This window comes from Salvelinus namaycush, chromosome 23 (genome assembly GCF_016432855.1).
Source record: "Salvelinus namaycush isolate Seneca chromosome 23, SaNama_1.0, whole genome shotgun sequence".
In the NCBI taxonomy this organism is placed as follows: domain Eukaryota; kingdom Metazoa; phylum Chordata; class Actinopteri; order Salmoniformes; family Salmonidae; genus Salvelinus; species Salvelinus namaycush.
In genome coordinates, this window is record NC_052329.1 from 4758148 (window position 1) to 4770217 (window position 12070).

Below are 12070 nucleotides of genomic sequence, written 5' to 3' on the forward strand. Positions count from 1 at the left end.
TAGTAGTAATAGTAGGAGTGATAGTAGTAGTAATATTAGTAGTAGTAGTAGTAGTGATATTATTAGTGATAGTAGTGGTAATACTAGGAGTAATATAACCCTATTTAACTAGGCAAGTCAGTTTAACTAGGCAAGTCAATTTAACCCTATTTAACTAGGCAAGTCGGTTAAGAACAAATTCTTATTTTTAATGATGGCCTAGGAACAGCAGTAGTAGTAGTAGTAGCAGCAGTAGTAGTAGTAGTACTAGTAGAAGTAGTAGTAGTAGTCGTAGTAGTAATATAAGTGGTAATAGTAGTGGTAGTTGTAGTAGTAGTATTAGTAGTAGTAGTAATGTCAGTAGTGGTAGTAGTAGTAGTAGTAGTAGTGATAGTGGTAGTAGTAGTGATAGTAGTAGTAATAGTAGGAGTGATATTAGTAGTAGTAGTAGTGATATTATTAGTGATAGTAGTGGTAATAGTAGTGGTAATAGTAGTGGTAATATAACCCTATTTAACTAGGCAAGTCAGTTTAACTAGGCAAGTCAATTTAACCCTATTTAACTAGGCAAGTCGGTTAAGAACAAATTCTTATTTTTAATGATGGCCTAGGAACAGCAGTAGTAGTAGTAGTAGTAGTAGTAGTAGTAGTAGTAGTATTAGTAGTAGTAGTAGTCGTAGAAGTAGTAGTAGTAGTCGTAGTAGTAATATACGTAGTAATAGTAGTGGTAGTATTAGTAGTAGTAGTAGTAGTAATGTCAGTAGTGGTGGTAGTAGTAGTAGTAGTGATAGTAATAGCAGTGGTAGTAGTAATAGCAGTAGTAGTAGTGGTAGTATTAATAAAAGCAGCAGAAGCAGTAGTAGTAGTGGTAGTAGTAGTAATATCAGTAGTGGTATTAGTAGTAGTAGTAGTAGTAGTGGTAGTAGTAGTAATATCAGTAGTAGTAGTAGTAGTAGTAGTAGTAGTGGTAGTAGTAGTAGTGGAAGTAGTAATAATATCGGTTGTGGTAGTAGTAATAGTGGTAGTAGTAGTAGCAGCAGTAGTAGTAGTAGTAGTAGTAGTAGTAGTAGTAGTAGTAATAGCAGTAGTGGTGATAGTAGTAGTGATAGTAGTAGTGATATTAGATGTTATAGTAGTAGTGATAGTAGTGGTGATAGTAGCAATAGCAGTAGTAGTAGTAGTAATTATAGCAGTAGTAGTAGTGGTGGTAGTAGTACTAATAGTGGTCGTGGTAGTTGTGATAGTAGTAGTGTTAGCAGTGGTAGTAGTAGTAATAATAGTAGTTGTAGTGGTAGTAGTAATAGCAGTAGTAGTAGTGGTGATAGTAGTAGTAGTAGTAGTGATAGTAGAAGTAGTAGTGATAGTAGTAATGATGCTAGTAGTAGTGATAGTAGTGGTGATACTAGAGTTGATAGTAGTGGTGATAGTAGTGGTGATAGTAGCGGTGATAGTAGCGGTGATAGTAGTAGCAGTGATAGTAGCGGTGATAGTAGTAGTGATAGTAGCGGTGATAGTAGTAGTGATAGTTGTAGTACTAGTAGCGGTGATAGCAGCGGTGATAGTAGTGGTGATAGTAGAGGTGATAGTAGTAGTAGTGATAGTAGTAGTGATAGTTGTAGTACTAGTAGCGGTGATAGTAGCGGTGATAGTAGAGGTGATAGTAGAGGTGATATCAGTGGTGATATCAGTGGTGATATCAGTGGTGATAGTAGTAGTGATAGTAGTTGTGATAGTAGCGGTGATATCAGTGGTGATAGTAGTAGTGATATCAGTGGTGATAGTAGTAGTGGTAGTTGTAGTGATAGTAGTAGTGATAGTAGCGGTGATAGTAGTAGTAGTGATAGTAGCGGTGATAGTAGCTGTGATAGTAGTGGTGATAGTAGCAGTGATAGTAGTGGTAGTAGTAGTGATAGTAGCGGTGATAGTAGCGGTGATAGTAGTGGTGATAGTAGTAGTGATAGTAGTGGTGATAGTAGCAGTGATAGTAGCGGTGATAGTAGTAGTGATAGTAGCGGTGATAGTAGTGGTGATAGTAGCAGTGATAGTAGCGGTGATAGTAGTAGTGATATTAGCAGTGCTAGTAGTGGTGATAGTAGTGGTGATATTAGCAGTGCTAGTAGCAGTGATAGTAGCAGTGATAGTAGCAGTGATAGTAGCAGTGATAGTAGCAGTGGTAGTAGCAGTGATAGTAGTGGTGATAGTAGCAGTGATAGTAGTAGCAGTGATAGTAGTGGTAGTAGCAGTGATAGTAGTGGTGATAGTAGCAGTGATAGTAGTAGCAGTGATAGTAGTGGTAGTAGTGGTGATAGTAGCAGTGATAGTAGAGGTAACAGTGGCAGTAGCAGCAATACATTTCCTTTTCTAAATTGGTGCAGGGTGCTATCTTCCTACCACATCGGATAATATCATTTTAGAAAAGAAGAGAACTTCTGGATGTTATTGGACAATGGATTGCAGGATTTATTCATTCCCTGCTAAAGTGATTACTCTGTCACACAATCTGGGACTGGGCTGCTCTTTATGAATGAACCAACAAGACTTTCTGTTGACCATCTGAAGGACAACTCTTTCTTTCTGCATATTGGATCAATTTCACTAAACTCAACTGTGTCACTCTCTCTGGGGTGGACTTCTCTGGGACTACACACACACACACACACACACACACACACACACACACACACACACACACACACACACACACACACACACACACACACACACACACACACACACACACACACACACACACACACTCGCACTCACACTCACACTCACACTCACACTCACACACACAGGACATGAGTTCATCGCCGTATTTCCCAGCGCGATCCGCGCTGTTCCGTAAGGAGGCCAATGGAGTGACGTACCGTGTCCCTGCCCTGCTCTACCTGTCCATGTCCAACTCCTTCCTTGCCTTCTGTGAGGAGAGACTCAGCCCCTCAGATGCCCAGGCTCACCTGCTGGTCATGCGCAAGGGCACGTTCTACAGGAACTATGTAGAGGTCAGTACAGGTCACAGACTTAGGTTAGGACACAAGGGCACATTCTACATGAACTTATATAGAGGTCAGTACAGGTCACAGACTTAGGTTAGGACACAAGGTCACATTCTACACAAACTTATATAGAGGTCAGTACAGGTCACAGACTTAGGTTAGGACACAAGGTCACATTCTACAGGAACTTATATAGAGGTCAGTACAGGTCACAGACTTAGGTTAGGACACAAGGTCACATTCTACAGGAACTTATATAGAGGTCAGTACAGGTCACAGACTTAAGATAGGCAAAGTCATAACAGGTGTCCTAATACTTAATATTTCTCGAACATCTACCCTCCTACCCTCCCTCCCTGTCTCTACCCTCCCTACCTGTCTCTACCCTCCCTCCCTGTCTCTACCCTCCCTACCTGTCTCTACCCTCCCTACCTGTCTCTACCCTCCCTACTTGTCGCTACCCTCCTACCCTGTCACTACCCTCCCTACCTGTCTCTACCCTCCCTACCTGTCTCTACCCTCCCTACCTGTCTCTACCCTCCCTACTTGTCTCTACCCTCCTACCCTGTCACTACCCTCCCTACCTGTCTCTACCCTCCCTACCTGTCTCTACCCTCCCTACCTGTCTCTACCCTCCCTACCTGTCTCTACCCTCCCTACCTGTCTCTACCCTCCCTCCCTGTCTCTACCCTCCCTACCTGTCTCTACTCTCCTACCCTGTCTCTACCCTCCTACCCTGTCCCTACCCTCCTACCCTGTCTCTACCCTCCCTACCTGTCTCTATCCTCCCTCCCTGTCTCTACCCTGTCTCTACCCTCCTACCCTCCCTCCCTGCTCCCTACCTGTCTCTACCCTCCTACCCTGTCTCTATCCTCCCTCCCTGTCTCTACCCTCCTACCCTCCCTCCCTGCTCCCTTCCTGTCCCTGCCCACCCTCTCTGTCTCTACCCTCCTACCCTGTCTCTACCCTCCTACCCTCCTACCCTGTCTCTACCCTCCCTCTCTGTCTCTGCCCACCCTCTCTGTCTCTACCCTCCCTCCCTGTCTCCACCCTCCTACCCTGTCTCTACCCTCCTACCCTCATACCCTGTCTCTACCCTCCCTCTCTGTCTTTACCCTCCCTCCCTGTCTCCACCCTCCCTCCCTGTCTCTAACCTCATATACTTCCTCCGTGTCACTGCTCTCCATCCCTGTCTCTACCCTCCTACCCTGTCTCTACCCTCCCTCTCTGTCTCTGCCCTCCCTCTCTGTCTCTACCCTCCCTCCCTGTCTCCACCCTCCCTCCCTGTCTCTACCCTCATATGCTCCCACCTTGTCACTGCTCTCCATCCCTGTCTCTACCCTCCTACTCTCCCTCCCTGTCTGTACCCTCCTACCCTCCATCCCTGTCTCTACCCTCCTATCCTCCATCCCTGTCTCTACCCTCCTACCCTCCCTCCCTGTGTCTACCCTCTTATACTCCCACCTTGTCACTACTCTCCCTCCCTGTCTCTACCCTCCTACCCTCCCTCCTTGTCTCTACCCTCCCCCTCTACACTCCCTCACTGTCTCTACCCTCCTACCCTCCATCCCTGTCTCTACCCTCCCTCCCTGTCTCTACCCTCCCTCCTTGTCTCTACCCTCCCCCACTCCACTCCCTTACTGTCTCTACCCTCCTACCCTCCCTCCCTGTCTCTACCCTCCTACCCTCCCTCCCTGTCTCTACCCTCCTACCCTCCATCCCTGTCTCTACCCTCCTACCCTCCATCCCTGTCTCTACCCTCCTACGCTCCATCCCTGTCTCTACCCTCCTACCCTCCCTCCCTGTCTCTACCCTCCTACCCTCCATCCCTGTCTCTACCCTTCTACCCTCCCTCCCTGTCTCTACCCTCCTACCCTCCCTCCCTGTCTCTACCCTACTACCCTCCATCCCTGTCTCTACCCTCCTACGCTCCATCCCTGTCTCTACCCTCCTACCCTCCATCCCTGTCTCTACCCTCCTACCCTCCCTCCCTGTCTCTACCCTCCTACCCTCCCTCCCTGTCTCTACCCTACTACCCTCCATCCCTGTCTCTACCCTCCTACGCTCCATCCCTGTCTCTACCCTCCTACCCTCCATCCCTGTCTCTACCCTCCTACCCTCCCTCCCTGTCTCTACCCTCCTACCCTCCCTCCCTGTCTCTACCCTCCTACGCTCCATCCCTGTCTCTACCCTCCTACCCTCCATCCCTGTCTCTACCCTCCTACCCTCCCTCCCTGTCTCTACCCTCCTACCCTCCCTCCCTGTCTCTACCCTCCTACGCTCCATCCCTGTCTCTACCCTCCTACCCTCCCTCCCTGTCTCTACCCTCCTACCCTCCCTCCCTGTCTCTACCCTCCTACCCTCCATCCCTGTCTCTACCCTCCTACGCTCCATCCCTGTCTCTACCCTCCTACCCTCCCTCCCTGTCTCTACCCTCCTACCCTCCCTCCCTGTCTCTACCCTCCTACCCTCCCTCCCTGTCTCTACCCTCCTACCCTCCCTCCCTGTCTCTACCCTCCTACCCTCCATCCCTGTTTCTACCCTCCTACGCTCCATCCCTGTCTCTACCCTCCTACCCTCCCTCCCTGTCTCTACCCTCCTACCCTCCATCCCTGTCTCTACCCTCCTACCCTCCATCCCTGTCTCTACCCTCCTACCCTCCCTCCCCGTCTCTACCCTCCTACCCTCCATCCCTGTATCTACCCTCCTACCCTCCCTCCCTGTCTCTACCCTCCTACGCTCCACCCCTGTCTCTACCCTCTTACCCTCCCTCCCTGTCTCTACTCTCCTACGCTCCACCCCTGTCTCTACCCTCTTACCCTCCCTCCCTGTCTCTACCCTCCTACCCTCCCTCCCTGTCTCTACCCTCTTACCCTCCCTCCCTGTCTCTACTCTCCTACGCTCCACCCCTGTCTCTACCCTCTTACCCTCCCTCCCTGTCTCTACCCTCCTACCCTCCCTCCCTGTCTCTACCCTCTTACCCTCCCTCCCTGTCTCTACCCTCCTACCCTCCCTCCCTGTCTCTACCCTCTTACCCTCCCTCCCTGTCTCTACTCTCCTACGCTCCACCCCTGTCTCTACCCTCCTACCCTCCCTCCCTGTCTCTACCCTCTTACCCTCCCTCCCTGTCTCTACCCTCTTACCCTCCCTCCCTGTCTCTACTCTCCTACGCTCCACCCCTGTCTCTACCCTCTTACCCTCCCTCCCTGTCTCTACTCTCCTACGCTCCACCCCTGTCTCTACCCTCTTACCCTCCCTCCCTGTCTCTACTCTCCTACGCTCCACCCCTGTCTCTACCCTCTTACCCTCCCTCCCTGTCTCTACCCTCCTACCCTCCATCCCTGTCTCTACCCTCTTACCCTCCCTCCCTGTCTCTACCCTCCTACCCTCCCTCCCTGTCTCTACCCTCCTACGCTCCCTCCCTGTCTCTACTCTCCTACGCTCCACCCCTGTCTCTACCCTCCTACCCTCCCTCCCTGTCTCTACCCTCCTACCCTCCCTCCCTGTCTCTACCCTCCTACGCTCCCTCCCTGTCTCTACTCTCCTACCCTCCATCCCTGTCTCTACCCTCCTACGCTCCCTCCCTGTCTCTACTCTCCTACCCTCCATCCCTGTCTCTACCCTCCTACGCTCCCTCCCTGTCTCTACCCTCCTACGCTCCCTCCCTGTCTCTACTCTCCTACGCTCCACCCCTGTCTCTACCCTCCTACCCTCCCTCCCTGTCTCTACCCTCCTACCCTCCCTCCCTGTCTCTACTCTCCTACGCTCCCTCCCTGTCTCTACCCTCCTACCCTCCACCCCTTCTCTACCCTCCTACGCTCCACCCCTGTCTCTACCCTCTTACCCTCCATCCCTGTCTCTACCCTCCTACGCTCCACCCCTGTCTCTACCCTCCTACGCTCCACCCCTGTCTCTACCCTCTTACCCTCCATCCCTGTCTCTACCCTCCTACGCTCCCTCCCTGTCTCTACCCTCCTACGCTCCCTCCCTGTCTCTACTCTCCTACGCTCCACCCCTGTCTCTACCCTCCTACGCTCCCTCCCTGTCTCTACCCTCCTACGCTCCACCCCTGTCTCTACCCTCTTACCCTCCCTCCCTGTCTCTACCCTCCTACCCTCCCTCCCTGTCTCTACCCTCCTACCCTCCACCCCTGTCTCTACCCTCCTACGCTCCCTCCCTGTCTCTACCCTCCTACCCTCCCTCCCTGTCTCTACCCTACTACCCTCCATCCCTGTCTCTACCCTCTTACCCTCCCTCCCTGTCTCTACCCTCCTACCCTCCCTCCCTGTCTCTACCCTCCTACCCTCCACCCCTGTCTCTACCCTCCTACGCTCCCTCCCTGTCTCTACCCTCCTACGCTCCCTCCCTGTCTCTACTCTCCTACCCTCCATCCCTGTCTCTACGCTCCTACCCTCCCTCCCTGTCTCTACCCTCCTACCCTCCATCCCTGTCTCTACCCTCCTACCCTCCCTCCCTGTCTCTACCCTCCTACCCTCCATCCCTGTCTCTACCCTTCTACCCTCCCTCCCTGTCTCTACCCTCCTACCCTCCCTCCCTGTCTCTACCCTACTACCCTCCATCCCTGTCTCTACCCTCCTACCCTCCCTCCCTGTCTCTACCCTCCTACGCTCCACCCCTGTCTCTACCCTCCTACGCTCCCTCCCTGTCTCTACCCTCCTACGCTCCACCCCTGTCTCTACCCTCTTACCCTCCCTCCCTGTCTCTACCCTCCTACCCTCCCTCCCTGTCTCTACCCTCCTACCCTCCACCCCTGTCTCTACCCTCCTACGCTCCCTCCCTGTCTCTACCCTCCTACCCTCCCTCCCTGTCTCTACCCTCCTACGCTCCACCCCTGTCTCTACCCTCTTACCCTCCCTCCCTGTCTCTACCCTCCTACCCTCCCTCCCTGTCTCTACCCTCCTACCCTCCACCCCTGTCTCTACCCTCCTACGCTCCCTCCCTGTCTCTACCCTCCTACGCTCCCTCCCTGTCTCTACTCTCCTACCCTCCATCCCTGTCTCTACCCTCCTACCCTCCCTCCCTGTCTCTACCCTCCTACCCTCCATCCCTGTCTCTACCCTCCTACGCTCCATCCCTGTCCCTATCCTTCCTTCCTCAGTGGGAGGACATGAGTGTTCTGGGTACGGCTCAGTTGGCTGGCCACCGGTCGATGAACCCGTGTCCGCTGTATGACGAGTTCACAGGCACCCTCTTCCTGTTCTTCATCGCTGTGCTGGGCCACACCTCCGAGTCCTACCAGCTGGTGACGGGTAAGAATGTAACACGCCTCTGCTTCATCTCCAGTAACGACCAGGGCAACACCTGGAGCCCTGCCACCGACCTCACCAAGAGGGTCATAGGAGACACCATCAAAGGTGAGACAAGGTCACAGCAGGTAGGTTGATCTCATGAGGTTATAAAGTTCTGTGTTTTATGGTGAAGTATGTGTTTATTTCACATGGTGTGATATTTCTCTGGTTGTGTTTCCCCTCCTCAGACTGGGCAACCTTCGCCCTGGGCCCGGGACACGGCATCCAGCTCAAGTCAGGTCGTCTGCTGGTGCCAGCGTACGCCTACCACATCGACTGCAAGGAGTGCTTTGGCCAGATGTGCCTGACCACACCCCACGCTTTCTGTTTCCATAGCGACACCCACGGGCGGACATGGCGTTTTGGGGAGGCGGTGCCAGGGCCAGAGAGCGTGGAGTGCCAGATGGTGTCTGTGGATCAGGAGGATGGGACCAACGTGCTGTACTGTAACGCCCGGAGTCCTCTGGGCTGCAGGGTCCAGGCCCTTAGTCTGGATGACGGTGCTGTCTTCCAGGATGGACAGCTGGTGCAGCGGCTCACGGAGTCACGTAATGGTTGCCACGGTAGCGTAGTGGGGTTCCCCGCCCCGCTACACCTCAACCTCTGCCCTCGGCCACCCACCCACGCCAGACACTGGACATCCTTCGAGGCTAAGACTGGTGACTCCTCCCCACCCACCGCCCCTCCCCCTCCCAGCTCCCCACAGAATTTTCTTACACCCACCTGGGTGGTGTACTCCCACCCGACGTGGAATAACGTGAGGAAGAACCTGGGGGTGTACCTCAGCCTGTTCCCCCGTGACCCGGACAGCTGGTCTGGCCCGTGGGTGATCTACGAGGGCCCCAGTGCCTACTCTGACCTGGCCTACCTGGAGCTGCCGTCAGCTGGGGCCCCGTCGGCCGTGGCCTTCGCCTGTCTGTTTGAGTGCGGCACCAGCACAGCTTATGATGAGATCTCCTTCAGCATCTTCACCCTCTACGAGCTCATTGACAACCTGCCACGCAACACAAAGTCAGGCAGCCACACACAACCACTCAGCAACACAAAGGCAGGCAGCAACACACAACCACTCAGCAACACAAAGTCAGGCAGCAACACACAACCACTCAGCAACACACAGCCACTCAGCAACACACAACCACTCAGCAACACACAGCCACTCAGCAACACACAGCCACTCAGCAACACACAGCCACTCAGCAACACACAGCCACCCAGCAACACAAAGTCAGGCAGCAACACACAGCCACTCAGCAACACACAGCCACCCAGCAACACAAAGTCAGGCAGCAACACACAGCCACTCAGCAACACACAGCCACCCAGCAACACAAAGTCAGGCAGCAACACACAGCCACTCAGCAACACAAAGTCAGGCAGCAACACACAGCCACTCAGCAACACAAAGTCAGGCAGCAACACACAGCCACTCAGCAACACACAGCCACCCAGCAACACAAAGTCAGGCAGCAACACACAGCCACTCAGCAACACACAGCCACCCAGCAACACAAAGTCAGGCAGCAACACACAGCCACTCAGCAACACACAGCCACCCAGCAACACAAAGTCAGGCAGCAACACACAGCCACTCAGCAACACAAAGTCAGGCAGCAACACACAGCCACTCAGCAACACAAAGTCAGGCAGCAACACACAGCCACTCAGCAACACAAAGTCAGGCAGCAACACACAGCCACTCAGCAACACAAAGTCAGGCAGCAACACACAGAGCTTCCACAACACAACACAACCCAAGGAAGAGAGACCAGAGGCGAGGAAGAGGAGGACGAGGAATATGTGTGATCTTTGCAATGTTTCCTAACTGCTAATTAACCATTCATCCTAGTGTTTTCTGCTCGTTTCCTTCTGAAGCTCATGAGAAAAGTGTACAACAGCGTCATATTTAAATGCGGTCCACAGAGTTCTGACGTTTTACGTCTGTTGATGAATTTGTTTTGTCTGATATCAAGTCCATCCACGCCTAGTAACCCTCGACTTAATGCACATACTGTGTGTTTACATGTAGTGGTTGTGTCACGATAATGCAGAAACATTGCTATAGTAGCCACGTTTTATTGAATACTAGCCAGGGGCAGCCTACAGATATAGGATCTTAATTTGAGCCAGTTTGCAATAGGAAATGTGAATTATTATGTGGATTATAATGAATGGACATTTTTGTAAGGGTTGATACATTTTTCATGTAGGGAAATCAAGTCTGAAATTACAAAGTGTAAATCACAAACTAAATAAGCCTTTTTAAACCTCAAATGCACTACAAGTTTTAAATGTCGTGCATTGCAGGAAAGTTATCCTGCAACAGGGTGATCAGATGAAGATCCTACATCTGTATAACTCTGTTGAAATGCATTTTCTGCTGGATTGTTGTAATCGACCAAGAACACCACTAGATGCTCACAAACATAACTTTGAATCATCCTTTATTAAACCAACCATTCGTTATTAAACCAACCATAATTTATTAAACCAACCATCCTCTATTAAACCAACCATTCGTTATTAAACCAACCGTCCTTTATTAAACCAACCATCCTTTATTAAACCAACCATCCTTTATTAAACCAACCATCCTTTATTAAACCAACCATCCTTTATTAAACCAACCATTCTTTATTAAACCAACCATCCTTTATTAAACCAACCATTCTTTATTAAACCAACCATTCTTCCTCTGCAGTATGTGTACTGATTGGTACACTACATGAGCAAAAGTATGTGGACACCTGCTTGTCGAACATCTCCTTCCAAAATCATGGGCATTACTATGGAGTTGGTCCCCCCTTTGCTGCTATAACAGCCTCCACTCTTCTGGGAAGGCTTTCCACTAGATGTTGTAACATTGCTGTGGGGACTTGCTTCCATACAGCCACAAGAGCATTAGTGAGGTTGGGCACTGATGTTGGGCGATTAGGCCTGGCTCGCAGTCAGCGTTCCAATTCATCCCAAAGGTGTTCAATGGGGTTGAGGTCAGGGCTCCGTGCAGGCCAAGTTCTTCCACACTGATCTCGACAAACCATTTCTGTATGGACCTCCCTTTGTGCACGGGGACATTGTCATGCTGAAACAGAAAATAGCTTTCCCAAAATTGTTGCCACAAAGTTGGAAGCACAGAATCGTCTAGAATGTCATTGTATGCTGTAGCGTTAAGATTTCCCTTCACTGGAACTAAGGGGCCCGAACCATGAAAAACAGCCCCAGACCATTATTCCTCCTCCACCAAACTTTACAGTTGGCACTATGCATTTGGGCAGGTAGTGTTCTCCTGGCATCCGCCAAACCCAGGTTCGTCCGTCGAACTGCCAGATGGTGAAGCGTGATTCATCACACCAGAGAACGCATTTCCACTGCTTTAAGAGTTCAATTGTGGCGAGGTTTACATCACTCCAGCCGGCTCTAGGCTGGTCTTAGGCTTATGTGCGGCTGCTCGGCCATGGAAACCCATTTCATGAAGCTCCCGACGAACAGTTCTTGTGCTGACGTTGCTTCCAGAGTCAGTTTGGAACTCAGTAGTGAGTGTTGCAACTGAGAACAGACGATTTTTACGCGCTACGTGTTTCAGCTCTTGGCGGTCCCATCCTGTGAGCTTGTGTATCCTACCACTTTGCGGCTGAGCCGTTGTTGCTCCTAGACGTTTCCACTTCACAATAACAGCATTTACAGTAGACCGGGGCAGCTCTAACAGGGCAGAAACTTGACGAACTGATTTGTTGGAAAGGTGGCCTCCTATGACGGTGCCACGTTGAAAATCACCGAGCTCTT

The 12070-nt window shown here is 51.3% G+C and overlaps 1 protein-coding gene across 1 annotated transcript; it reads left to right on the plus strand.

Annotated features, from left to right (window-relative positions):
• The first annotated feature begins 2780 nt into the window (after positions 1-2780).
• On the plus strand, positions 2781-10169 carry neu4 (sialidase 4). Its single transcript, XM_038962139.1, has 4 exons — positions 2781-2984; positions 8098-8353; positions 8476-9298; positions 10163-10169. Exons 1-4 carry the CDS (start codon positions 2781-2783, stop codon positions 10167-10169), a joined length of 1290 nt encoding a protein of 429 aa, XP_038818067.1.
• The last annotated feature ends 1901 nt before the right edge of the window (positions 10170-12070 follow it).

Bases quoted from the DNA above. Each gene is read 5' to 3' on its own strand.
- neu4 (XM_038962139.1), top strand. From the start codon at position 2,781: ATGAGTTCATCGCCGTATTTCCCAGCGCGATCCGCGCTGTTCCGTAAG. The intron at 2,985-8,097 runs GTCAGTACAGGT...TTCCTTCCTCAG, and splicing joins TCTACAGGAACTATGTAGAG to TGGGAGGACATGAGTGTTCT. The intron at 8,354-8,475 runs GTGAGACAAGGT...TCCCCTCCTCAG, and splicing joins CATAGGAGACACCATCAAAG to ACTGGGCAACCTTCGCCCTG.